General features: G+C 43.5%; 1 protein-coding gene across 6 annotated transcripts in view; it reads left to right on the forward strand.

Moving 5' to 3' along the window:
- Positions 1-25,219, forward strand: part of ARFIP1 (ADP ribosylation factor interacting protein 1) — a 1,064,000-nt gene that overhangs the window by 673,816 nt on the left and 364,965 nt on the right. For all 6 annotated transcript variants that reach the window (XM_044062461.1, XM_044062456.1, XM_044062455.1 and 3 more), the window contains one exon: positions 5,515-5,623. In XM_044062461.1, the coding sequence (XP_043918396.1) occupies positions 5,515-5,623 (109 nt within the window). The remainder of the gene's footprint in view (positions 1-5,514; positions 5,624-25,219) is intronic.

Consider the following 25,219-nt stretch of genomic DNA (forward strand, 5'->3'; position numbering starts at 1 on the left):
AGGCACTAATGGCTGTGGAACCTTTTATTATTTTCCATCAGGGCAGGGTTTCTCTAAGGACAAACCCAACATTTATGCCTAATATAGTGTCCAGCGTGGCTCTTAACCAAACCATACATTTGCCTACCTTTTATCCAAACCCACAGAATAAGGGGGAGAGACTTCTGCATACTTTGGACATACACAGACGGCCACACTTTTACTTGGACAAGACTAAAGCCTTCAGAAAGACTGAGCAACTCTTAGTGGCATATGCTGCAGGTTCCCAAGGAAAAGCCATTTCAAAGCAGACTATTTCAAAATGGATAGGCCACTGCATTTGTTTCTGCTATTCACAACATGGCAAATCAGTGCCCAGGGGCATTAGGCCACATTCTACCAGAGCAGCAGCCACTTCAGCAGCTTTCCTCAGAGGAGTACCAACCTAGGATATTTTGGAGGCTGCAACATGGACTTCAGTACAATCTTTTACAAAGCACTACCATTTACCTCTCTACCCTAAATCCAGAGCAGGCTTTGCCACTGCAGTTCTGCAGGGCCTCATAGCCACTCCAAACTCTATTTAGGTCCAGCCGCCCATCCTCAGCTTTGGGATTCAACCCAAGTGTAATGACTGCAACAGTGAAACACGAACATAGTACAGTTGTGTACCTACCATAAATGTAGATGCTCGAGTGTATTCACTGTTGCAGTCCAGGTTACCCTCCCACCATCCCCCTTTTTTCTTTGCTGGGACTTATCTTTACCTATCTATTCTATACAACCTATGTGGTGTATTTGCTTGTAGATGAAGGTTATGTGCATGCTTTTTTATGATCATAATTTTTACAGCCTACCCTTCTGGGGGCACCTGACATCTGGGGCAAGAAAAACTGAAGAAAATGGCGTCGGCTGCATCTTTTATACCCCTGGCGCACTGACGTCAGGGAAGAGGCGACAGCAACCGACGCTGGACCAGGACTTTGGAATTCAGGCCAACTGCGGGTAGCCTGCCAGTAGGATAACCCAAGTGTAATGACCGCAACAGTGAATACACTCGAACATGTACATTTATGGTAGGTACACAACTGTACTTTTCCAAGCCTACTGCTGTCCCTCCTTTCCTTGCTGCCTTGTTAGACCCCTTTTCCTGCAGCCATTCAGCCCCCTGTTCCTAAAAAACCTGATAGGTTTTATAAGGTGCCTAAGGATTGAAAATTCCTTTACAAGTGTCCCTCTGATGACCCTTCTGTTATTTCTGATGCTTCTGATAAATCATCTAAGCTTGTACCTCCTACAAGGCTGCTTGATACACGTGACCAGATATGTTTTGGGTCTTCTGTTTCAGGCATGTGAAGTTATTTCAGATCTTCCTGACTCTGAGAAGTCTTCAGCTCTTTCGTTACTGGGGTCATCTTCTCAAGTAGCTCACTATTCTGTTAAATGCAGCTAAGATGCAGCTGATGCCTCATCTATAGCTGCTGCTTTTGGGTTTGTTTTGAGGAGGTTTTCTGGCTTCACCTTCAGCGTTTGCATAATGATGTTAAGGCTAAGCTGATGGATGCTATTCAAGATAATAAACATCTTTTTGGTGCCACTGCTGCTGAGCTTTTTAAGTCCCTTCAGCAAAAAGGCTAAGGCTTTGCATGAATTGACACACATTTGTTTAGCCTTTTCCCAAGTTTCAGAAGAATTACACTACTAAATCTGCCTTTGTCCGCAGTCCGTCTTCATGTCCTCCGAAAAGGGATAAAGAGTGGGTAGAAGGGCTTCTCCTGCTAAGTCTACTTAGACTCATACAGCTCAGAAGCCTCCTTTTCCAGACAAGCCAGGTTCTGCCTGACTAGCCTTGTTCCTCTCTTCAGTCATGCTCCTGTTTTTCGTCATCTTTCCCTGTCCCTGCCAGTTTGATTAAAGGGGTGAGAGGTTGGCATAATGGTTAAGGTGTTTACCTTACAGACACAAGGTGCAGGGTTCGATTCTCACATGGGGTAATTGGCTAGGCTTAAAATGGTCCACAAGGGCACTTAGCCTAGTACTAATCTATGAACCTATGAAAACAATCACTCAGAATTCTTGGGTTCTATCCATCATTTGTCAGGAGCACTACATGATTTGGAAATCTTCCCCCTTCCCCCCCCTTTTGGGCATTAAGCAACCCCCTCAAGAACACCTGCTCTTTATTTCCAGAGGTTCTTCAGAGCCTTTTGTCTCCAAGAACAATTCAAGAAGTTCCACCTCCTGAAAAGGGTAAGGGATTTTATTCCAGAATGTTTCTGGTTCCTAGGAAAGAAGGCACCTGGAGACCCATTCTGGATCTCTCTAAGCTCAACATCTTTTTAAAGGTTAGTTCCCTTCAGATGATATCTCTTCAAACCTTGCTTCCTCTTCTTCCTCAGGCTTTCCTAGTTTCTCTAGGTCTCAAGAATGTCAATCTCCTCTGGACTCCATTACAGCAAGAGAGTTTCTCAGGGCTCTGGGATACATGGCTTCTGCTTTTCCTATGCTTCTTCTGGTCAAGCTTCATATGAGAAATGGTTCCTAAAGTCAGTTTGGCTTCAACATTCTCATCCTTTGGATTTTCCAATTCCCCTTATCCCATGCCTCAGACTAGAACTTCACTGGTGGATTCATCAGTTGTCTATCAAACCAGGGCTGCCTTTTCAACCTCCAGTCTCCACTCAGGAACTCTTTTCAGATGCGTCAGATGTGCAATGGGGGCCTCCTTTGGTCCTCTGAAAGTGCAGGGCCTCTGGCCTCTTCATTTAAAGAAGGACCACACCAATATCAAATAGATGAGAGTGCTTCTCCTAGTACTTCTGGCTTTTCATTCTCTGTTTCCTACCAGGACCCCTCAAAATCTTCATAGACAATACCACAGTGATGTGGTACATCAACAAGCAATGGGGGGGGGGGTTCTTCTCTCTTGTACAGACTAGCTGCTCAGGTTTCAGATCTAGCTGTCCAGTATCAGGTGACTCTTCAGGCTGTTTATGTTCCTTCAGATCAGAACATTGTGGCAGACTCTCTGAGCAGGTCCATAACAAACTCACAAGTGGATGCTTCACAGAGATGTGTTTCTGGACATTGTTCAACGGTGGGGTACTCCTCAAGTAGAACTTTTTGCCTCTCCTCTTAGACAACTTCCTCTCTTTTGGAGAGTCCCAAATCATCTGGCTTGAAAGGTGGACTCCCTCTCTTTTTCCTGGAAGGGGAGGTTTCTTTATGCCTTCCCTCTCCTTCTTCTCGTACCACTTGTTATGTTCGAGATAGAACAGGATGCTCCCAAAGTCTTGTTAGTGACTTCCTTTTGGCCTAGACAACATTAGATCTCTCCTCTTCTGCAATCATCACAAGTTTCCTCACAGGGTGGACCTACTGACACAGGACAAGAGGTCTTTCCTCCATCCCCACTTGGCCACTCTTCAATTGACACTGTGGATGATAGGGTTTTGATCCCTTTTAGGCACCTTTTTCTGAGGATGTGCTTTGGGTTCTGCAGGAGGCCAGAAAATGCTCTACCAGAAAATCTTATTTATCCATATGGAAGAGGTTTCCTGTCTGGTCTTTTTCAACTTAGATCCACTTTCTGTGGAATTTCCTTTGGTTCTCTCTTATTTGTGTGAATTGCTCAATGCTGGGTTGGCATACTCCTTCTGTTAAAGCCCACCTGTCAGCTATTTCTTCTTGTTGGCCTTTGACTCCCCCTTAAGCTTCTAGATTTGAGGTCAAACAATTTCTTAAAGACACCCTTCATATTAGGCCTCCCAGTAACCCTATTCCTCTTTCCTGGGATCTTAATTTTGTCCTGAAAAAATTTACTCTGGCTCCTTTTGAGCCTGCAGGTTCAGCTTCCTTACAGCATTGTCTTTGGAAGACTGTTGTTCTTTCGGCCCTTACATTAGCCAGACGGGTGTCTGAGCTGCTTCTTCCTTTCTGGCTTTTCATAAGGACAGAATGTCCCTTCATACTAATCCTTCCTTTATGCCCAGGGTGGTTAATGAGTTGTCTCTTAATCAGTTTATTCATTTGTCCACTTTTTTCCCTCCTCCACAAGTTGAGTAGGTTCTTCACACGGATTTGCAAAGACAACTCCAATATTATTTGGATAAAGCTACAGCCATTTGTTAGTCTGAGCCACTTTTTGTTTCTTTTCATCCTAGGGCTTAGGTTTTCAAGCAAACCATTTCTTCTTGGATTTCTAAAGCCATTTCCTGTCGGTACTCTTTTCATGGGAAAGCCTTCCTCCTTCTGTTAAGGCTCATTCTACCAGGGCTGTGGCTTTTTCTGGTGCTTTTTCAAAGGTTTGGATACTAATTCCATTCTTGAGGCAGCTTCTTGGACTTCTGTGTGTACTTTTACTAAGCACTATAAGTTGGATGTTGTTTTTAGGGCTAGAAATGAATTTGCCAGGGTCATCCTGCATGGTTTTCTTGAGGGCTCTGCTGGGTCTTCATCCTCCTAACTTTCTTCTTGAGCTTTTGTATTCTTCCCTATAGTAAACAATACTGCAACAGTAAAATAGAAGGACATAGTACAGTTTTGTAAAGTCTTATCATAACCGTAGATGTCCTTCTGTTCAGTGTTGCAGTATTCTCTCCCTCCCCATTTCCTTTCACCTTCTGGGTGTATATGTTCCCTCTTTTCTCCTTGGACTGTCATTCCTGCTGGGGTGCAGGGAGCATAAGTGTGACATATGATGTCCCTTTTACAGACTAAAAGCTTTGGTATACTGGCCATCAAGCTGCCCTAGGCAAGGAATCCCTATTGTAAGGAATACTGCAGCAGTGAAGAGAATTACATCTAGTGTTGTGGTAAGATTTTACGCAACTGTACTTTTTTCCACTAAATATCATAGTGCTAATTTTATGTCCGTACTATTGTTCCTTGTACCAGACTTTGATTTTGCAACATGTGGGTTATGAATTTAGTGTAGAAATCTGCCTTGTGATGTAATAAATATAAATAAAAACTTTTATCACTCCCTGTTCTTAAGTGTTAGATCTGTTCATGTGTGACATGAAAGCTGAATTTGTTTGGACATTTTCTGTAAAGGATCCCAATCTTCCCATTATGTAACAGGAGTAATGCATTTTTGTATGAAAATTACTTTGCCATCTTCTCAGTATAACTGTTCGTATGAGATGATCCTTAGTGTATCACACTAAATATGGTGTCATGTTACTACTGTCGTACTACACAACTGAATGTAGAATTTAGAGAAAAGTTGGTTGAAATATTGTGACTAATTAGTGCAACGGTGTAATGTGAAAATGTATTCATTTGGTATTTAAGTGACAAATTAATGTGTCCTATTTGTCATAATGGGCAGTTTTAAAGATGCTGTTAAATACTTTTAAAAATTAGGTGCCTTGAAAGGGTCACAGTATGCTTGAGGAGGTTGAAATCAAAGCAGCAGCAAGGCACGTTTACTTTTTTGTTACGCAGCTTTTGTATTCCATACAGCTATCTGTTAAATATGTTGAAGTCTGTAAATTTGATGTGCAATATTTATTAATTTTTCTTATTACTTAGGACATGAAACATTCCATACCACCTGGTTTGAACATGTCTGAAACCCACATGACTTCCAGCAACTATGGAAGTTCGTCAGAGGGTATCATTGAAGCAGGACCATATCAAGGTAAATTATCCTGATAAACTAATATTTATCCATGGCTAAAAGTTGAATCAGAACAAGGAAAATACCACCTGCACAAAATCTGTTCTAATGGTTACGAGATGATAGTAGCCTGTGAAAACACTTTTTAAACCACACTTTAACATAAAGTTATAGAAAACAAACACCTAATTTATGTAATGACTTAAGTAAACCTAGCAATACCCAACGGTGTCCGTCAACCCAATAATTATGTACCCTCCCATCAGGCAGGTGCTGGTGGGGTTTATTTTTTATGATTTGTTCACTAACGGGCTGCTTAGCTTAGAAAGGTGTTAGCAGTCTTTAAAATACACAAGCTCATCCAGTATTCTCTTTAGAGGGTAGACAGTGGAAAGAACGGTGTAAGTTCAAAGCTTCTTTTACTGTAAATGTTATAACTGTGTTCTATTTCATTTCCTTTGCAATTCCGATGAAGATTAACGTCACAGCTTTCTGCTGCATGCTGCTCAAGTAAAAGGAGTCCTTTGAGCCCCACTTTTCTACTTGTTTTCCAGACTGAGGACTGAATAGCCTATTTAATGTTTTGTTCAGAATCTGTGAATTTTCTGTTATGTGTAATTAACATAACTTTGAATTGGCTGTACAGTGGGAGGTTTAAGATTCAGATCTAAGAAAGCTTTGAACATTCCAACAAGGTATGCGTCTGTGTAGCATGCAAATTCTTCTCAGTGACACACCTTCTTTGAATACTCATATTTTTCTGGTAATTAGGAGCATCACAGATATGAATACTGGAAGTATCCACTGCACTTTTAATAGGACCATTGAGCTTTTATATATTCAGTTAGTGTCCCATTCAGTTATTCAATTCACTTCTGATGCATTAAGCTGCACCAGAGGATACAAGCAAGTTCTCATTTCTTGAGACATTTGGGGTAACTAAAATTGGAGTTTGTCAGAATTCATAGTGTGTCCTTTAGCAAATACTAGCCTAACCTACTGTGGTTCTTTTGTCCACCAGTCAGAGTAGACGTAATTTGAAGTAATACCTACTGTTCTTGAATAGTTGAGTCTGTCAAAATACTCTCACTTAAGCAGAAAGAGGATACAGTTGTGTAAAATCTTACCATACCTGTAGATGTTCTTCTCTTCACTGTTGCAGTATTCCTTAAAGAAGGGATGTCCTGCCCCAGGCAGCCTGTCACTCGGCCAATATAGAAAAGCCTGAAAAATAACTTGTTTGCTCTATACGTCACATTTATGCTCCTGGCACAAAATGTAGGGCATAAAAGGGATGTACGGACCTAACTACCAAAAACTGAATTACCCCAGAAGAGAACAGTCCTCATAGGACATAGGAGCCCATGCACATCCAGAAGGAAAAAATACAGAATAAATAAGAAGGGTTGGAGGGACGGGGCGAATACTGCAAGAGTGAAGAGAAAATAAATCTGCTGTTAAGGTAAGATTTTACACAACTGTAGTATGTTCTTCTATATCACTGTTGCAGTATTCCTTAAAAAAGGGAGTGTAAAAAAAAGCTCAAGAAACTGAATGGGAGGTGGAAGGCTGAGAAGAACCCTCAACAAACCCACATAAAATGGTTTCAGCAGAATCTGCTCTGGTTCTAGAAACCATATCCAAAGTGCTTAGTAAATGTATGCACTAAAGACCAAGTAGCACTAGAAGAGGCCACAGCCTTAGTAGAATGAGTTCTAACAGAAGCAGGTGGAGACTTGCCATGAAAAGAATAACAAAAAAAAATGGCCTTAGATATCCAGGAGGAGATGGTTTGCTTAAAAACAGCCAAACCCAAACACCTGGGATAAAAGGAAACAAAAAGCTGATCAGACTTATGAATAATCCTAGTTTTATCCAAACAGTACCTGAGTTGTCTGTGCAAATCCAAGGTATGCAGACTGAGGAGAGGGGAAAAAGGAAAAGAGTTGTACCGACTGATTTAAGGGCAATATCTGAAGTAGGAGATTCATTTGTCTGCAACCTGTGGGTTATGGATCCGACATCAGATCCGAACCGGCATGGTTAACCAGCTATGGATCCAAGCTCTCAGCTCCTCCCCTCACCCATAATGCCCTGCTCTCCCTACATGACCTCAGATCTTGTTTGCCGCACTGGTGACCAGATTTGTGTTCCTAAGCTCTTCAGCTAAGTGTACTTTTTCAAGTGTTTTCAGAGTTAAATTTTGAATTTTTGTGTGAAAGTTGTGTGAAAGTTTAGGTTTCCCTATTACTTAATTATACCTTTTAGTGTTTTAATTTTAATTTTACTTATTTCCCTCCCCTCGCTGGTAGCGTAGTGTATGTTTGGGCCTGTTGTGTGTTTTAGTTACTTTTGCTTTTACCCTTAGTTTAAGTAACTTTTAGTACTTTGGGATGTCTGAACAACCCAAAGCTGTGTTCTCTAAGTGCTCCGAGTGTGGCCATAAGCTTTCCCCTGCTGATGGCCACACTTGGTGCGTTAGATGCCTTGGGGTTGAACACCTCACTTCTGGATGTTCCATTTGTGCAGGGTTCAACCCCAGGGCATTGAAGGAGCGGAGGTCCAAGCTTGTCTTGGCGGGTCTTTTGCCTCCAGACTCGGCTCCGGCCTCCGCTCCTTCGGGGGTAACCGTTTCTACGGTTGTCTCCTCTCCGGCTCCCCCTCCTCCTCCTGGGACTCAACCTCCCTGTAGTGGTTCGGAGGAGAGGGAAGCTAGAAAGAAGGACCGGAGGGAGAAGCACCATAAGCGGCGGGCCGAGACCTCTGTTTCGGCCCCGCCAGCCAAGCGGGCTTCTCCTCCGGCCTCCTTGTCTGCTGGTTCTCCCCCTCCTCGGCTCCGGTCACCTGTGTGTTTTTCACCGGGACCTGAGGAGGAGGAGACTCGATCTCCCTCGAGGCTATCCAGGAGGCACTCTAGGCCTACCTCTGTGGCCTCGTCGAGATCGACCTATAGCCTGTCAGACGCTGATCTGGACCGGATGATGAGAAGGTTCATCCAGGCCCAGATGCAGATGGGAGTGCTCTTGCCTCCCCCCCCTCTGGGGGGGAGCTCGACCCCTTTCTTTAAACCAATTGCTCCTTCTCCGACCCGCTACCCGGGTTCGGAGCAGTTGGAGCCGAGCAGCTTCGGAGCCGGGGGTGGGTCGGCGCCGATAGTACCTGGTACTTCGGATGTGACCCTGCCCTCGAGTGCTTCGGATCCGACCTCTCGGAGCCTGGATCCGAGCTTCGGATCCGGGGGGATCAGTGCTCCTTCGGCGCCGTCTGTGTCGGAGCGCACTGTCCTTCGGATCCGGCGCCGCGCCGGCTCCGATCCACTCCTCAGATCCGAGGGGGAGCCGATTGTCGGATCCTTTGGTTGAGGTCGGCTCCCCTTCGGCTTTTGATGTGGTGGAGAGGGCCCTGTTGAGGGTCTCCAGACCCCCGGCACTTGCTTCGGCTCCGTCCCGCGCTCCATCTGCACTGGGTCAGGCTTCCACCATCCGGCCCTTGGGACAGCCCGCTCCTTTGCCCCAAGCTGTTCCCCTGGAACAGGTCACTGTTTGCGAGGAGTCCTCTGACAGCCCCCCGGAGGATGTTCCCCGCAAACATACGTGCAAAAGGAGGCACATTGACTCCCCCGAGTCTCTCACAGAAGACACGGACTTGGAGGAAGGGGAAGGCTCCCCAAGATCACCCCCCGAGGATGTCTCATTTGGAGACATCATGGAAATGCTCCACTTAAGGGGGGAGTGGTCTGCCCCCAAGTCTTCCTCAGACGAGTCCGTGTTCTTGGAGGCATTTGAAGCGGGCCCGTCTACCTCTTGGGTGACCCCTCCTGCTGACCCCCTGGTGGACCTCATTACCACCAGGGCGTGGAAGGAACCGGACACCATGGAGCCAATCCCAAAAAGGCCCGACCATATTCTCAGTCCCCCGGCTGACCGTGCCCATTGGAGTAAGGGGCCTCCGGTGGATGCCATGTTGATGGCGGCGGCCACCAAGAGGGAACTTGCTCAGGAGAGTCCCTCAGTCCATCCCCCGAGCAAGGAGTCTCGGATGATGGACCGCTTGGGGAAGCGGATGTTTAGTTCAGCGACCTTCTCAGTGAGGGCGCTGAACTACCTGGCACATGTGATTAGGATGCAGCACGATCTTATAAAAGAATACGCTGCATCCCCCCCAGAGTCCATGTCGGAGGAGGACAAAGTGCTGCACTCCACCCGTATGGCCACTCTCAGGTCCGTCACTAATACTTCTATGCGGCTACTATCCCATGCTACGGAAGGTGCCGCTAGAGCCGCAGGGGCAGGCCTAGTTACTAGACGTCAGGCCTGGCTCCGTCATTGCGATTTTTCGGAGCCCTTCAAGGCGTCATTTGCGAACGCCCCTTTTGATGGTTCTGCCCTCTTTGGCAAAACTGTTCACGACACTTTGACCCAGAGCGAGAAGGACGGGAAGACTCTGTCTGCCGTGGGAATCCGCTTCTCTGCACCCCAGAGGCCCTATTCTAGGAACCAAAAGGGTCAGAAGAAGATGTGGTTCCGGAAGTCGCAGCAATCGCAGCCTGCTCAGGACAACCAGTCCTTCCGTGGCAGAGGAGGACAGGGAGGACGCCGCCCTAGGGGCAGAGGGGCTCCCAGGAACTTCGGGTCCAGAGAACCCTTCTCTGAACGGCCCGCGCAGCAGCCCTGAGGGGTTGCCCGGCTGCTCCACTCTGGTGGCAGTCGGGGGACGTTTTTCGGAGCACCTAGCGGCATGGGAGTCCATAACATCAGACCGCTGGGTCCTCCAGATCATATCCAGAGGATACTGTATCCCCTTTCTTCACTTGCCAAAATTGAAGTCCCTCCCCGACGTTCCACCCGGTCAGTGGGAGGCCGCTTTGGCAGAAATTGGCCATCTGCTAAAGAAAAGAGCCATCCAGCCCATCCCCCCAGACCAGATCGGATTAGGGTTCTACTCCAGGTTCTTTTTAGTGCCAAAAAGACGGGGATCTAAGACCAATTTTAGACCTTTCTCTTTTGAACCTGGCAGTTCCCAAGGAGAAATTCCGAATGGTTACATTGCAGTCTATTCTCCCCTTTCTGGGAGAAAACCACTGGATGTGCTCCATAGACCTCAAGGATGCGTACTACCACATACTAATGGACAGGCGCTCCAGGAGGTTTCTCCGCTTCGGCTGGGAGCCAGTCACTACCAATTCCGGGTCCTTCCCTTTGGTCTCACCACAGCCCCCAGGGTGTTCACCAAAGTATTAGCAGTGGTAGCGGCCCACCTGAGGCTTCAGGGGGTGCAGGTCTTTCCTTACCTGGACGACTGGCTTCTCACCGCCCCAACAAGGCATCTACTTCTCTTGGCGCGAGACTCCTTTCTCCATCTTGCTCCATGCCTGGGCATCACGATAAACACAAAAAAATCCAACCTAGCACCCATGCAGCTCATAGATTTTATAGGTGCCAGGTTAGACACGAGGAGATTGAGAGCCTTCCTCACAGCGGACAGAGTGCAAAGCCTACAGCTCCAGGTGCGGGCCATTCTCCACTCAAGCTCAGTTCCGGCGGAGTTGGTCCTGAGGGCCCTAGGGTCCATGGTGGCAGCGATTGCGCTTCTTCCTCTCGCCAGGTTCAATATGCGTATCCTCCAGTGGACACTCATGGTTCAGTGGTCGTATCTTGCTCTTCCTATGCATCATCCCATTGCGATCAGCAAAGCGTGCAGGCGGTCCCTCCTGTGGTGGCTACACTCTCCAGATCTCCACGGAGGCCGCCCCTTTTGTGCCTCTCCCCCTCTCGCCACGGTGACCACGGACGCCTCCCGCCTCGGGTGGGGGGGGCATTTTGCAGGCCGGACGGTCCAAGGCACGTGGGACGATTCAGAGACCTCGCTGCATATCAATGTTCTAGAGATGAGAGCAGTGCTCTTAGCGTTGCTAGCACTTCAGGCCTTTCTTCCCTTGGGAACAATTGCGATTCAATCGGACAACATGTCTGTTGTCTGGTATATCAACAAGCAGGGAGGAACCAGGTCTTACCCCCTTTGTCGAGAAGCCATGAGAGTGTGGGAATGGGCAATCTCTACCAACCGCTTTCTCATAGCAACGCATATTCCGGGTCGGTCCAACATCCTGGCAGACAAACTCAGTCGCACCATTCTCACCCCCTACGAGTGGTCTCTCAATACTCAGGTAGCGGAACGCATCTTCGCACAGTGGGGAACTCCTTGTTGCGATCTTTTTGTGTCTCCCTGAAACACCAAATGCGACAGTTTTTTCGCCCTGATACCTCCTCCCGGATGTTCCCCAAGAGACGCTCTGGTGCATGCTTGGCCACCCGGTCTTCTTTATGCTTATCCCCCCTTGCCTCTGATGCTCCCAGTTCTTCAGAAAGCCTCTCGGTTGGGGTGCAGAATGATCCTCATTGCTCCTTTTTGGCCTCGACAGATCTGGTTCCCCTTCCTAAGGTCTCACTCAGTGAATCCTCCTTGGATTCTAGATCCCATTCCGGATCTGATTTCTCATCCATCCCATTTATCCCCTCCGAACCTGGACAACCTGAAGCTGACCGCTTGGCTGCTCCAGTTCCACTCCTGATCAGGACTCCCGGTATTTCGTCCCCGGTTAAGGCCATCCCGGTGGCAGCTCATAAGCCATCCACTAGGAAAGTCTACCGTAGCAAGTGGAAACGGTTCTCTTTGTGGGCGGAGCGGCAAGGCCTAAACCCCTTCACAGTTCCTCTCCCTTTGGTGCTTGACTTCTTAACCACTCTTTTTAATGATGGTGCCAGCAGTTCCACGGTCAAAGTACAACTTGCGGCAATTTCTCATTATCACATTGGTCATGACTCCAGCCCACTGATGTCTGCCAAATTGTGTAAGATTTTCCTTAAAGGTACTTTTCTTCTCAGGCCCCCTATAAAGCAAGCGGTTCCTCCTTGGGACCTTTCCTTAGTTCTTCAGGCCTTGTCCGCCCATCGAACCGGCTACGGTAGATCTGAAATTCTTATCTTTCAAGACCGCCTTCTTAGTAGCCATTACTTCGGCCAAGAGAGTCTCGGAGCTTCAAGCATTATCAGCTAAACCTCCTTACTTGGTCTTTCATCCGGACCGTGTTTACCTCAGGACCAACCCGTCCTTTCTTCCTAAGGTAGCTTCTGAAGCAAACATTAATCAATCCATTAACCTCCATGTTTTCTTCCCTAAATATCGAAACAAGGGTGAATACAAGCTTCACTCCTTAGACATTCACAGGCAACTTAGATTTTATCTAAACAGGACTGCTGGTCATAGGCAATCCGACCAGTTGTTCATTTCCTTTGCTAAATTTAATTTGGGCAAGCCGATTTCCAAAGTCTCATTATCTCGCTGGATTTCACAATGTATCTTACTAGCTTATCAAGCTTCGGGAAGGCCCGCACCGGAGGGTGTACATGCCCATTCAACCCGGTCAGTCTCTACCTCGGCAGCCTTTAAGGCTAGGATTCCTCTAGATGATATTTGTGCAGCAGCCACGTGGGCTTCATCTCATACCTTTATTTCCCACTACAAGTTGGATCTTACATCTAGGGGTAGAGCATCCTTTGGCTCCGCAGTGCTCCGGAATATCCTTCCATGATGGCCGCCCAAGATTCAGGTAGCTGGGGACTCTGTCCCACAGGTTGCAGACAAATGAATCTCCTACTTCAGATTTAGAAGTTATGTACTCACCATAACGTTCCATCTGAGTAGGTGTATTCATTTGTCTGAAACCATCCCGCCCTCCTATCCCCCTGGCCTTTCAGTTTCCTGCATATGTTGTGTTACCCTTTTCAGGGTGGTTATGCTGTTGGCAAACTCGATCTGAGGTCATGTAGGGAGAGCAGGGCATTATGGGTGAGGGGAGGAGCTGAGAGCTTGGATCCATAGCTGGTTAACCATGCCGGTTCGGATCCGATGTCGGATCCATAACCCACAGGTTGCAGACAAATGAATACACCTACTCAGATGGAACGTTATGGTGAGTACATAACTTCTAATTATTTACCACCATGGGCATAAAAGAAGGATTATTATGAAGAGACACCCTGTCCTTGCCAGAAAACAAAAAAGTAGGACTTGCCATAAGGACCTGGACCTCAGAAGCCCTCTAAGCATAAGAGAGCCAGCAACAAAACAGTCTTCCAGGTACAATGTTGTAAAGATGCAGAATCTGCAGTGTCAATTTTTTCAAAACAAAATTAAGGTGCCAAGGAGGAGGAATAGGTTTTCTTGGAGGCCTAATATGCAGGACACCCTTAAGAAATTGTTTGACCTCAAAACAAGAAGTCAAAGGAGGAGTCAAAGGCAGACAAGCATAAATGGTTGATAAATTGGCCTTCACAGAAGAATAGGCCAAGCCATACTGGAGCAACTCTCACAAGTAAGAGGGGACAAGAAGGACCCCTAGTGAAAAAGGGTCCTCGTTACAAGCATGTTACCAGACCAAAAATCTTTTCCATTTGGACATATAAGATATTCTGGATGAGGGTTTCCTTGCCTTCTGTAAAACCCTGAGAACATCCTTAGAAAAGAGGTGCTTGAAAAGAGATCAAAACCCTATCACTCACAATGTCAGATGCAGAGTAGACAAGCGGGGATGGATGAAAGACTCCTTGTCCTGTGTGAGGAGATCCAGCTGTTGAGGTAACTTGTGATGATTGCCCCTGGCCAGATGCATTTAGAGGAGGAACCAGTCCTGGCTCTGCCAAAAGGGAGTCACTAGCAAGATTTGGGGGGGAGGGGTCCAGCTTAATCTTCAGCAGGAGTCTTGGAAGTAGAGAAAGAGGAGGGAAAGCATGAAGAAACCTCCCCCTTCCACTGAAAGGGTACGGTGTCCATTTTACAGGCCAGATTACATGGAACTCTGGAACAGAAGAGAAGAAGCTGCCTGTTCAGAGGGGAAGCAAAAAGATCTACTTGAGGAATTCCCCACCGATTTTCAGTGTCCAGAAACACATTTGTGTGAAGCATCTGTTCATAAGCCCATGTTTTGGACCTGCTCAGAGAGTCTGACATAAGATTGTGCTCTGAAGAAATGTATACTGCCTGAAGAGTTAACTAATATCTGCGAGCCACTTCCCAAGCCTAAAGCGCCATCTGCATCTAAGGAGATAAGATTTTATGCCCCTCCCCCGGCTTGTTGACATCTGCAGTGTTGTCTGTGTACACCTTCAGTGGGCCCAGAGAGAACATGGGGTGAAAAGCATAAAGGGACAGAATCAGAGCCCTCATCTCTTTGATGTTGATATGGTCTGACTTCTGATGGGAGACCAAGGAACCTTAACTTTCAGTTGGCCAAGAGATACCCCCCACCCAATGTCCAAGACATCTATGAGCAGATGTTGAGAAGGTACTGGAGGCTGAACGGGCTGGCCTGGGTTTCGAGCAAACTGTCAAATCCAGCACTCAAATCCTTCTTGAGACAGGGAAGGAGAGGTACACTGAAAGTCAGAGGGTGACGATGCTGCAGCCAAACCGAGCTGGGATACCATTGAAGCTTCTGCATATGCAGTCTGGCAAGAGGAAACATCAGAGCAGAAAAAGCCATGAATCCCAGAGCCCAAAGAAACTCCCTGGCTGGCATGGTAATCGTGGGAAGAAGAGACTGAAAGAAGGCTGTCAACTACAATCCCTTTGGAGGCAGAAGAGAAGCCAACATTGACACTGTCTGAATCCTGCAACCCAGATGCCCTTGATCCTGAGAAGGAGTCAGGATGGACTTTTGTAAGTTTATCATAAACCTCAGACTTTGAAGAAAAGAGATGGTGAACTGCAGATCCTGCAACAATCGACTGGCAGAAAGGTGCCTGAAGCAACAGGTCATCTAGTCATGGAAAAATCTGAATGCCTTAGAGGCTGCAGAAGGTAATCACAGGAGATAGATATTTTGTGAATACCCTTGGGACAATAGACAGGCCAAAGGGCAAAGCAGATAACTGAAAATAAGCGAAAGACAAAGAAATGTAAAATCTTCCTGTAGAGAGGGTGAATATGGATATGAAGGTAAACATCTTTCAAATCCAAGGATGCCAGAAAAGCCTGGGATAATAAAAGGGGAAACAGAGTTTGAAGAGAAAGCATCCAAAAAGAAGGGATGTTGAGAAAGGTATTGAGCTAGGAGAGATCCAAAGTAGGTCTCCCAGTTCCTTTCTTTCAAGGAACCAAGAACATCCCAGAAATAAAAACAACTTCCCACTTGGAAAGGGGGAACAGTTCGAATGGTCCCTTGGTTCAACAGGAACCCTAGAACTGCCATGAAATGAGGAAGCTGCTCTAGAGGAGGTTGAGGAATCCCAGAAAAAGGAGGGAGATATTTCCATACTATTAAGAAACCCAGACGGATGATAGAAATCAAGAGTCTGAATTAATGAGATGCCAATTTGGAAGACGAGGGGAGAGCCAAAAGGACAAAGGAATCTGGTCTAAAGGTGTGTGTGGGGGGTAAATTGTCAAAGAGCAGCAGGCTTCTCGGGTAAATGAGGCTTCTGAGCTACAGTAATCTGAGAAGCCGTAGCAGTGAGGGCCCAACTCCCACCCTTCCTGCTCTTAGGGGCATGGCGAGGTTGCCTGAGAACAAAAGCAGATCTAGAAGTACAATTCCTCCAGAACATAGGGATAAGGGAGACAAATATATGTTTAAGGTATTGCAAGGCTTTGCCTTTCTTTTGAAGAAACTTAAACAAGTCAGCAGCAGTCCCAGAAAGATGAGTATTATCCAAGGGAGCATCCAACAACTTGGCCTTAATGTCCTTGGGAAGAGACTGGAGACAAAGCCAAGAATAATGCCTCATGATGGATGCAAAAGCTGTGGCCCTATAAAAGGCATCAGCAGCAGCACCATAGCCACACTTAATAGAGTGGTGAACCACTTGAGAAGCAGGAACTAAAAACATAAGGCAGAGGATTTGCCTTCAGAATCATGGATTGCAGAGATAACCTGACAAGCCTGAGCATCAAAGGCCAGAACATACCTGATAATATGGTTCTGGTAATTAATAGCCCTAAAGGCCAAATTAGAAGCAGTGAAAACTTTCTTGCCAGTCCTCTCCATTGCCCTGCAAGTTTAGAAGGTTTATCCACCACAGCCGGATCAGCAGAAGGACATTTATATAGAAATAGACAATCCTCAGGAACCTTATAGAACCTGTCAGGTTTCTTAGGAGCAGGAGTCTGAGAATCAGGAGATTTGGAAGCAGCAATGAAAGTATTGAACAAGGCAGCCAACACAGGAGGAACTTCTGATGGTTTAGGAGTACTCACCTGAAGCAACTCATAATATCTTCTCTGAATATCCAATACTTGAGAAGAATCCCACTTAATTTCATCATCCTAGAAATCGCATCACAAAGGACAGTTCAGTTCCTCAAATGGAGAGTCAGGATTAACAGACTCCTCTGTATCAGAACTATAAGCCAAAGGTGGGGGCATCAGTCAATAGGACAAGGACCCCTTACCAGACAGGGAATCCTCATCCAAGGAATCTGGATCTCAAAACCATTTCGAAGGGGTAGAGGGCCAAGGAGGAGCAGGTACTGAAACCCCTTGAGGAGACTTTAGGGCCAGTAAAGCAGAGAACAAGTCTTGAGTAAACTCCTACCATTCCCTTTGAGGATCCATAGGACAGACTGAAACATGCTTCAGTTTTTATCTTTTCATAGAAGGGGCATCAGCCCTAACAAATACTGGAGGTTCCGACCCTTGATGAGATTCAAGACGAGAACCTGGAACTTCCTCCCTGACAAATATCTGCAGAATCCCTTGAGGACCTTCCAAGATAATCAACTATGGTTCCCCCATCGACATCGGTGCAGATGCCTGCAAAGCCTCAGAGCCTCAGAGGATGCGTGAAAAGATGGATCCATGCTGGCCTTCAGCAGTGTCACGGCAGAGGAATCTGATGTAAACAGAGAACAACCTACAGAGCTATTACTTGCTTCTACAGGGACATTTGGTAGAGGCTGGACAGCTAAAGAATCAATCAAGACTTCTTGGCCACTGTCTTACCTAGCAGTAGCAACTTGAGGTTAAAGGATTCCACTATGGTTCCCTGAGCTAACTGTCTAAGCTGTTGGTTTTCAAGATAAATAGCCAGGGAAGACAAACTGCTTCTGAGTACGTTGGGCACAAATGCCTTACGATTACTCCAAGAGGTATCGTCATGGGAAGCACCCAAACAAAAAAGACACTGTTCTTGATGATCCTTATGGGGAATCCGCCTCCCATACTTGCATCCCCCCCCCCTTGGATGACACGAACTTTAGGTAGTGATAAAAAAATACATGACCAAGAAAGTAATTTTTAAAAATAAATACAAAAAGAAAAAATATTGATGGGGATCTTATCTGCTGGTGTTAAATGTTCAGTATAGCAACAAAATGTTCAACTGGTAACAACGATGTTCAAACAAGTGGCAAAAGAAGTTCGTAGTTGCATCCCTCCATCCCTTTTATGCCCTACGTTCTGTGCGGGCAGCATAAGTCAAACTCAAGTAAAAAAGTTAACTTTATTGTCATTCAGAATCACACAAGTGCAACAACTGAATGAAATTCTGTCTCTCCGGACTCAGTGTGCAGACAACATATAGACTATTTTCACAGACATTTACACATGTAACACCTAGCTATTACATCACGGACATGCAGGTAGACAGACTAATATTGCACATAATTAGAAATACATTTTAACACTTTTTGAAATGAACACTTACTTGCATAATAGTTTAGTATTGCACAGGTACTTGTTTAAGACATTGCATTGATCCTTGCACAGAAAGAGACATTTGAATATTGCACTGTGACCATGAATGCGATGTATGGTGCAAACAATATCATTTGCAAGCTTATCTGTACTGGTCAAGTGACAGGCTGCCCAGTGTGGGACATCACTTCTTTAAGGACTACTGCAACAGTGATGTAGAAGGACATCTGTAGATGGCACTGTCCTTTTTCCAGATATTTTTCAGCAGCAAGCTGAAACCCCTTCTCACAGTCTGATTGCCTGGTCACTTGACTAATCTCTGCAAGCCATACAGACTGTTGGAAGATTGTGGGGATGTAAGTGTACTGTCAAATCCTGAGGCTTTGGCTGAGAAAGACATTTTGCCATTTTGTCTTGTGTTGCTGCATACTTTTACCTTATGTACTCGTCTTTGATGTTCGTGTGTGAAAAAAAAAAAGAAAAAAAAATTATAACAGCTTTTGCACTGTTAGAGTAGCCTCCATCTTGGTAAAAAAAAAATCCTCATTTTGTATGTTAGGTGTTGTGTTTCTATGTCCGTCCATTACGTTTTATGGTTTTGCACTGTTTATTTCCACAGTTTAATATAAAAAGATGTTACTCTGTACCAGGCTTCTTAACTGCTGAGTTTGTCTGTGCTTTAGTATATTGTCTTTAACAAGGCTTTACTTTGTTTAGATGACTACAAAAAAGGCATACTAATACCTTTCCGATATGCAGGAGTGTTTTCATTCATCTTTAAAATTATGTTTTTGTTTCTCATCTATGATTTCTGAAACTGTTTATAGTTATGAGCCACCCAAAAGTAAGAAAATGAGGAGAGGTGCTGAAATGACAGTCTTCATTATTCCAGAATTTAAAGACATGTTAATTAAGGTTTCTTTTTTGAAAGTTTTTTTTTTTACTGTTTATGCATCTAATGTAAACCCCAGTTCCACCAATTCTGAGAACGTGGACAGAAGATGATTGTCTTTAGTAATGGGCTTTGTTTTTACTGTCATTCCAAAGGGTACAATATTTGTCAGCATGGGAAGGTAGGAATGGTTTGCATCTTTCCCCTGTAGGATTTCAAATATTGGCTAAAACATAGCCATCCTCCATTGTGCTTTTTTCAAGCAATGCTAAACTGGCAAACCTTTCTGTCATAGCAAAACCAACTCTAGAAAATGCAAAGGTGTTGCTTCTCAATGCCAGGAGTCCAAACAAGAAACTTCACTCCCTCCAAGCTCTCTTCACACTAGAGAATGCAGACATTTGTGTGCAGTTGCAGTGACGTTATTTAAAAGTCACAGCTAGCAACCCCCACCCCCGGCAGTGCAAGGCTACAGTGCTTTCCACATATTTAGACCAACTTCTGCTTAAGGGTCTTAAAGCTGGAGATGTCTTGATTTACTTAAAAACATTCATACCTCAGACTTGCAAGATGGCTGCACACTATTAACAGCTGAGATTTTTTGCTGCATAAGAGAAATTGGAAGGAACCGACTGTATTAATTTTTTTGAAAGCCCAAATAAGCAACTGGACTGGTATTCTACAGCAGGATTTTTTTAATTGAAAGGGCACATCAAGTGTATGCCCCAAACCTGGCCATGAGAAAGACAAGAGTTGTATTAGTAAAGATGTCATGCCAGCAGAAAGAGTTGATCCTGACAAAACTGTGGCAGAAAGGCAAAATGTTAAAAATTGGAGACAGTAGTGTTTTTGTCGAAAATGATTGCTTCTCTTCTGCCTGGTTTAAAGTGAATACATTTATCCATTCGATCATGGAATGTTGAGAGGCAAGTGAGAGATTCAAGCTGCTTTATCCAGCTATCTTTAGAATATTTTTCCTGGAATATCAAATATATTTTTTGATGCAGAGCAGCCTAAGGAGGGAATGCAAATGTTTATTTAACAAAAAGTGAGCCATCAAGCAGAAAAGGACTTTCTGTGAGCTTTATTGTCTAGAGAATGAGAAATAGAGGTTCTTTCTGTGAAACCTTTTCCATTGTTCCAAAGGAGAATGCTTGAGAGAGAAAAAAGCAAATTAATTGAATAGAAGAAGTGACAGTACTTGGACTTGAACCAGAGACAGGTGTTGAGATGTGGAAATGAACAAGAAGACCAGCAACACTGAACTTGGTGAATAAATGTAAGATTATAAAGCATAAATCCCATTTGCGAAATATGGCTTTATAAGAAAAAGTGGCTGAGAAAGATTGGACTTTTGACTCTGTTAAACTTGTGGGTGGATTGTAAAGCATATACCCCACTTTGTCATTAATGCTTTGAAGAACACCAAAAGGAAAATAATTAACTGCAAGTAAGATTGGTGTAGTATATAGTCAGGGATATCTTGCACATTGGGGTAAAGGTGAATCTCTTCAGCGAGTGTATGTGATAAAGATATTAAACAAGTACTTTTTCAGTTTTAAGAAGTATAGATATTACAGTATAAAAAGAGCACATAGGCTGAATAGAAACAAGTTTATGTTGATATGCTGTAATCCTGGCTGTCAAGGTGAGTGGTATTGTGTAAAAGTGCAATGATTATGTTATATGTAGAGTTTAGATATTTATTTTTATTTTTGCATAGGCAAATGTCTGGATTAATGTCCTTGGCTAAATTTAAAAACAAATGTTTTCTGTAAGCAAGTAGGCTTGAAAAATAAGATAAAATGATAAATGCCATGAGAAGTGCTAAGTTTCTTGCATATTCAATTATATTAGCTTGCTTTTTTTTTTCCTTTAGCAAATGTTAAGTGGGATAAGAAGTCTGCAGCTAAAGACATTTGTATATTCTGCCATGTTTCCCTGGAAACAACCTGTCTGCAGCAGCAAGCAATTAATCTTGAGATTTCTGAGCATTGTTTCTTTAGGGAAATGCAAAGTGTTAAGGTATAAGGGCAAGCAATTCAGTATAAGGGCAAGCAATTCGGTAAAAAATAAAGTTTATAATTATTGGATGTGAATAAGAGATCGCAGTTCCCTAGCAGCCTCAGTACATCAGTGCTTTTAATACAAAAGTTACAAGTTAGTTTTGTTTAAAGATGACCAATTCACTTTTTTTTGAAAGCTAAGTTATTTTCTAAAGGCAAACAAGCTGTTTTTCACATCTGAGAGGGGAACAGAGCTAAAAAGTGCAGACAGCAATCAGTATAAATGAGAGAACAGGCGGGGAAACATGTTCTTTGTCGCGGGTAACAATAATTTTAGCTTAGGTAATGCCTGTGGGTGCAGCTGTCAATCTGTGGCATTTTTCTTATCAGGGGGGTTAAATTTAATTTTTTGAAGATGTACACAGTTTTATGTGCTTGTTCTAAGTTAATAGATTATGGGGGTGTTTGGAAAATATATGTAGTTTTTTTGTTTGAGGATTTTATTAAAACAGAATGGCTTGCAAAATGTAGCATAGGTTCAAATGGAGATGACAAGAAACAACTGTATAAAAGATCAACCTGGCAAGCATTGGTGTGAGCATAGAACACAAAAATTGGAAATATACCTTCAAAAAAGCTTCAAGTACAATAGATGGGAACTGTAACTTATGATTACTTTGTATTATTTTGGAGCATACTTGGCCTTACTGATCTAGACAAAGTAATGAGAGTATCACATTATATTAAGAAATGCAGAGTGCAGATAGCAATGCTACAGAGGACACATTTAGAAAGAAATGATCATGTGAATTTGATAAAGAAAGGATTTCAGGATGGATATTCAGCAGAATGTCAGGGACAAAGAAAAATTCTACTAATTGCTAGAGGAGCTCCTATAGTGATAAAAGAGGAAATAAAGATGATAATGGTAGTTTTGCGGTAGTAAGGGGCTACTGGCAAGGGAGGAGGATTACACTGGCATGTATGTATATTCCATCAAAACTGATATGGAGGTTGGGAAATTTTTAGAAGATATAATCAGCTTTTAGCTGTGAATATTACTTATAGGTGGGGAATGGAATTTGATTTGCAACAGCAAGAATGTTTCTGAGGGATCTGGAAGAGAAAATATAGCAAAAGAGGGAAGATTTCTGAAGAAATGTATAAAATATTTCATATGGAAGGTACAAATTCAGTCGTAGAAACTTTGAGAGAATGCACTTATTCCCCAAGGTAAAATAACTGGGCTAGACTTGGAAATTATACTTCAAAAGGAATGTGTCCATTTAATTTACTTGAAAGCTTTAACACACATCCAATTACTATTTCAGATCATATAGCATTAAAATACTAAGATAAGAATGCAGGGTAATGAGGTAAAATGTGACACTAGCACTTTCCCACCTACCTGATAAGTTAGAAATGTAAGCAATGGGTAGCAGAAATTATTCGAGAGTTATTCGGAGGATAGGAATTTCTTCAGAAGTTATAGCTAGCAAGTGGGATAACATGAAAAATTGGGTAGAAATAAAAGAAAAAGGGATATGGTTAAGACAGAAATTATTTAAAGGGGCTGACAAAGTTAAAGTATTGCACAAATAGGAGAACCTCGTAGAACAAGAAGCACATCTGCAGAGTATTTAAGAAAATAAGGGAATATCTGTGTAATATGCATGAGTTTAGAAAAACTGCTGCTAAGTACCAGTGATTTTGATAATGACTCCAAAGCACAGAACCTTTTAGCACAATGCTAGCCACCCAGCATTGTGAACTTTGGCTGCAGATAACTGTCACAGTTGTAGTGACACCTCGACTCCATGTGCAAAAAAATGGGAAAAGGGATTATGGATGGATGGACTTTGGCAACAGACAATAGTAGGGGTTGCCATCAAATTCAGGGAACCTATAATAAGAAAATGAACAAAGGATCCTGTGGTAATATTAGAGATATTTTGGAAATTTTATGAAAATTTGTATAAAGCGGAGAGATATGGAAATCAAGAGCACACATGGAAATACTTATGGAAGACTTAAGTATGTCAAGGCTAGAGGTAGATGAAGCTCACTGAACTATTAACAAAGTAGGAACAGATGAGAGAAAATGGTGATGTATAATCAATCTGTAGGAAAGTCAATAGGAACAGATGGTATTCCTGTGGATGTTTGGAATTTAGGAGGGAAGAAAATGTTAAAGATCTAGAAGGTTTTGTTTAACTGTTTTAAAAGGAAATGTATGCTAGGGAAGATGATTTTTGTAGTCTGTTAGAAAAATGTGTGTATAACTTGCAGATTAGTTTAAATACCTGCCTTGAATGGGTATTTCTGTATCAGAATATTTTAAAATGCATTTTATAACTTAAATCATGTGTATTAATTGTCTTAAATGTATGCTTTATAGTCATTGGATGTTGAAGTATGATTTCACAATTTTATTGGTTAATTACAGTCATGTGATATGGTGATATTTAGTATATAAGTAGGTTGTTAATGATCTTTCATTGCTCTGATAAAGCCTCAAGTAAGAGATGGAGATGAAAGAGCTTAATACATTGGACAAAGTATTTTTCTTTGTTTGGTGGTATTTCTAGTGGTGTATAGCTGTGAAATTTATTAGCTATACCCCTTCATTGGTGGATAGCAGTGTCACTTCATTATGTCAAACATCTGGAAAGGCAGGTATAAGCTCTCTCTAGTTTTTGATACCGTGCTTAATCTTACAGTTCCATGAATAAAAGTAGTACTTGTAATACAGGCATTGAAATTATGCACCTGCTCTATGGAATAGGCCCGATATCCATGTAAAACAAAGTTCTTTCCTGACCCTATTCAAATGAAACCTTGACAGCTGGATGGAAAATCATATATCTAGCCCCCGGTCTGGTCCCCATGTCCCTTATGGACAGAAACTGACAATAAGAAAAGTGTTATCCTAACCAGCACCCCCTTTACAAATCCTTAGTTACCTCCCTACTAACATGCCCCCCCCCCCATATAGACACCCATGATACTCTGGCAACTAACAGTTTGGGGTTCGTGGCTAGGCTTGTAAGGGTCCTAGTGGTCATGAGTCTTAACCTATGAGGGGAAATACCAACATCTTGGAAAAAAGCTGTTGTAGCAGTAGTACCTAAGAACTGTAAAGACCCATTAGACTCAGCTTCATATAGACCCATTTCAATTGTAAAACATGATTACAAAGTTTATGTATATTTATTTATTTCACATTTTTTAACTGGGTTGGTCCAACTGAGCCCAGGCCCATTTTCAGTGGAGATCCGAGGAGAAAAGCTCCAAACAAAAAATAATGGCAATTTTACTGTACAGTAATACATTTCACAGACAATTTCACAGTATACATACATAGCAAGACTGCACAGTTTTGTACAATTATGAAAAAAGAAACCCGAGTACACAAGTAATTATAATCAGTCATATAAGCATGATACATTCATACAGATTATATAGTTCAATAGCATTACCTAAGTAGAGCAGAGCTAGAAAACCTACTGCTCAAAAATAGCATTACCCTAAGTAGAGCAGAGCTAGAAAACCTACTGCTCAAAATACTAGCTGAAAGAATGGCAGAAATGTTGCCAAAATTGATAAGTATTGGATTAGTGTGGGTTTGCTGAGGGAAGGCAGACACTTGACAACATTAATAGATCAGTGATGATCCAGAAGGAAGCAGAATTTAAGAAATTACTGCTGCTATTGGTGTGGGTATTGATGCAGAGAAAGCATGTAACAAACTATGCTGGGATTTTTGAGTAAGGCATTGGAAGCATTTTTATTCCCTTATGCAATAATAAAATTAATTAGGAGGATATACGAGGAATCGAGGTAAGAATTAAAGTGAGTGGGTTCCTCTCTGATAAATTGTGAGATGATGCACAGCGCAGTGGTATATAGGTGGCGTTGCTGCTTCACAGTAAGAGGTTCTCTGGTTCGATTCTCAGCTGGGGTGCCTTCTGTGCGGAGTCTGCTTGTCCTTCCTGCGTTCGTTGTGGGTTTCCTCCCACATTACAAAGA

This window comes from Protopterus annectens, chromosome 2.part1 (assembly GCF_019279795.1).
Source record: "Protopterus annectens isolate FY-2018-M chromosome 2.part1, PAN1.0, whole genome shotgun sequence".
In the NCBI taxonomy this organism is placed as follows: Eukaryota; Metazoa; Chordata; order Ceratodontiformes; family Protopteridae; genus Protopterus; species Protopterus annectens.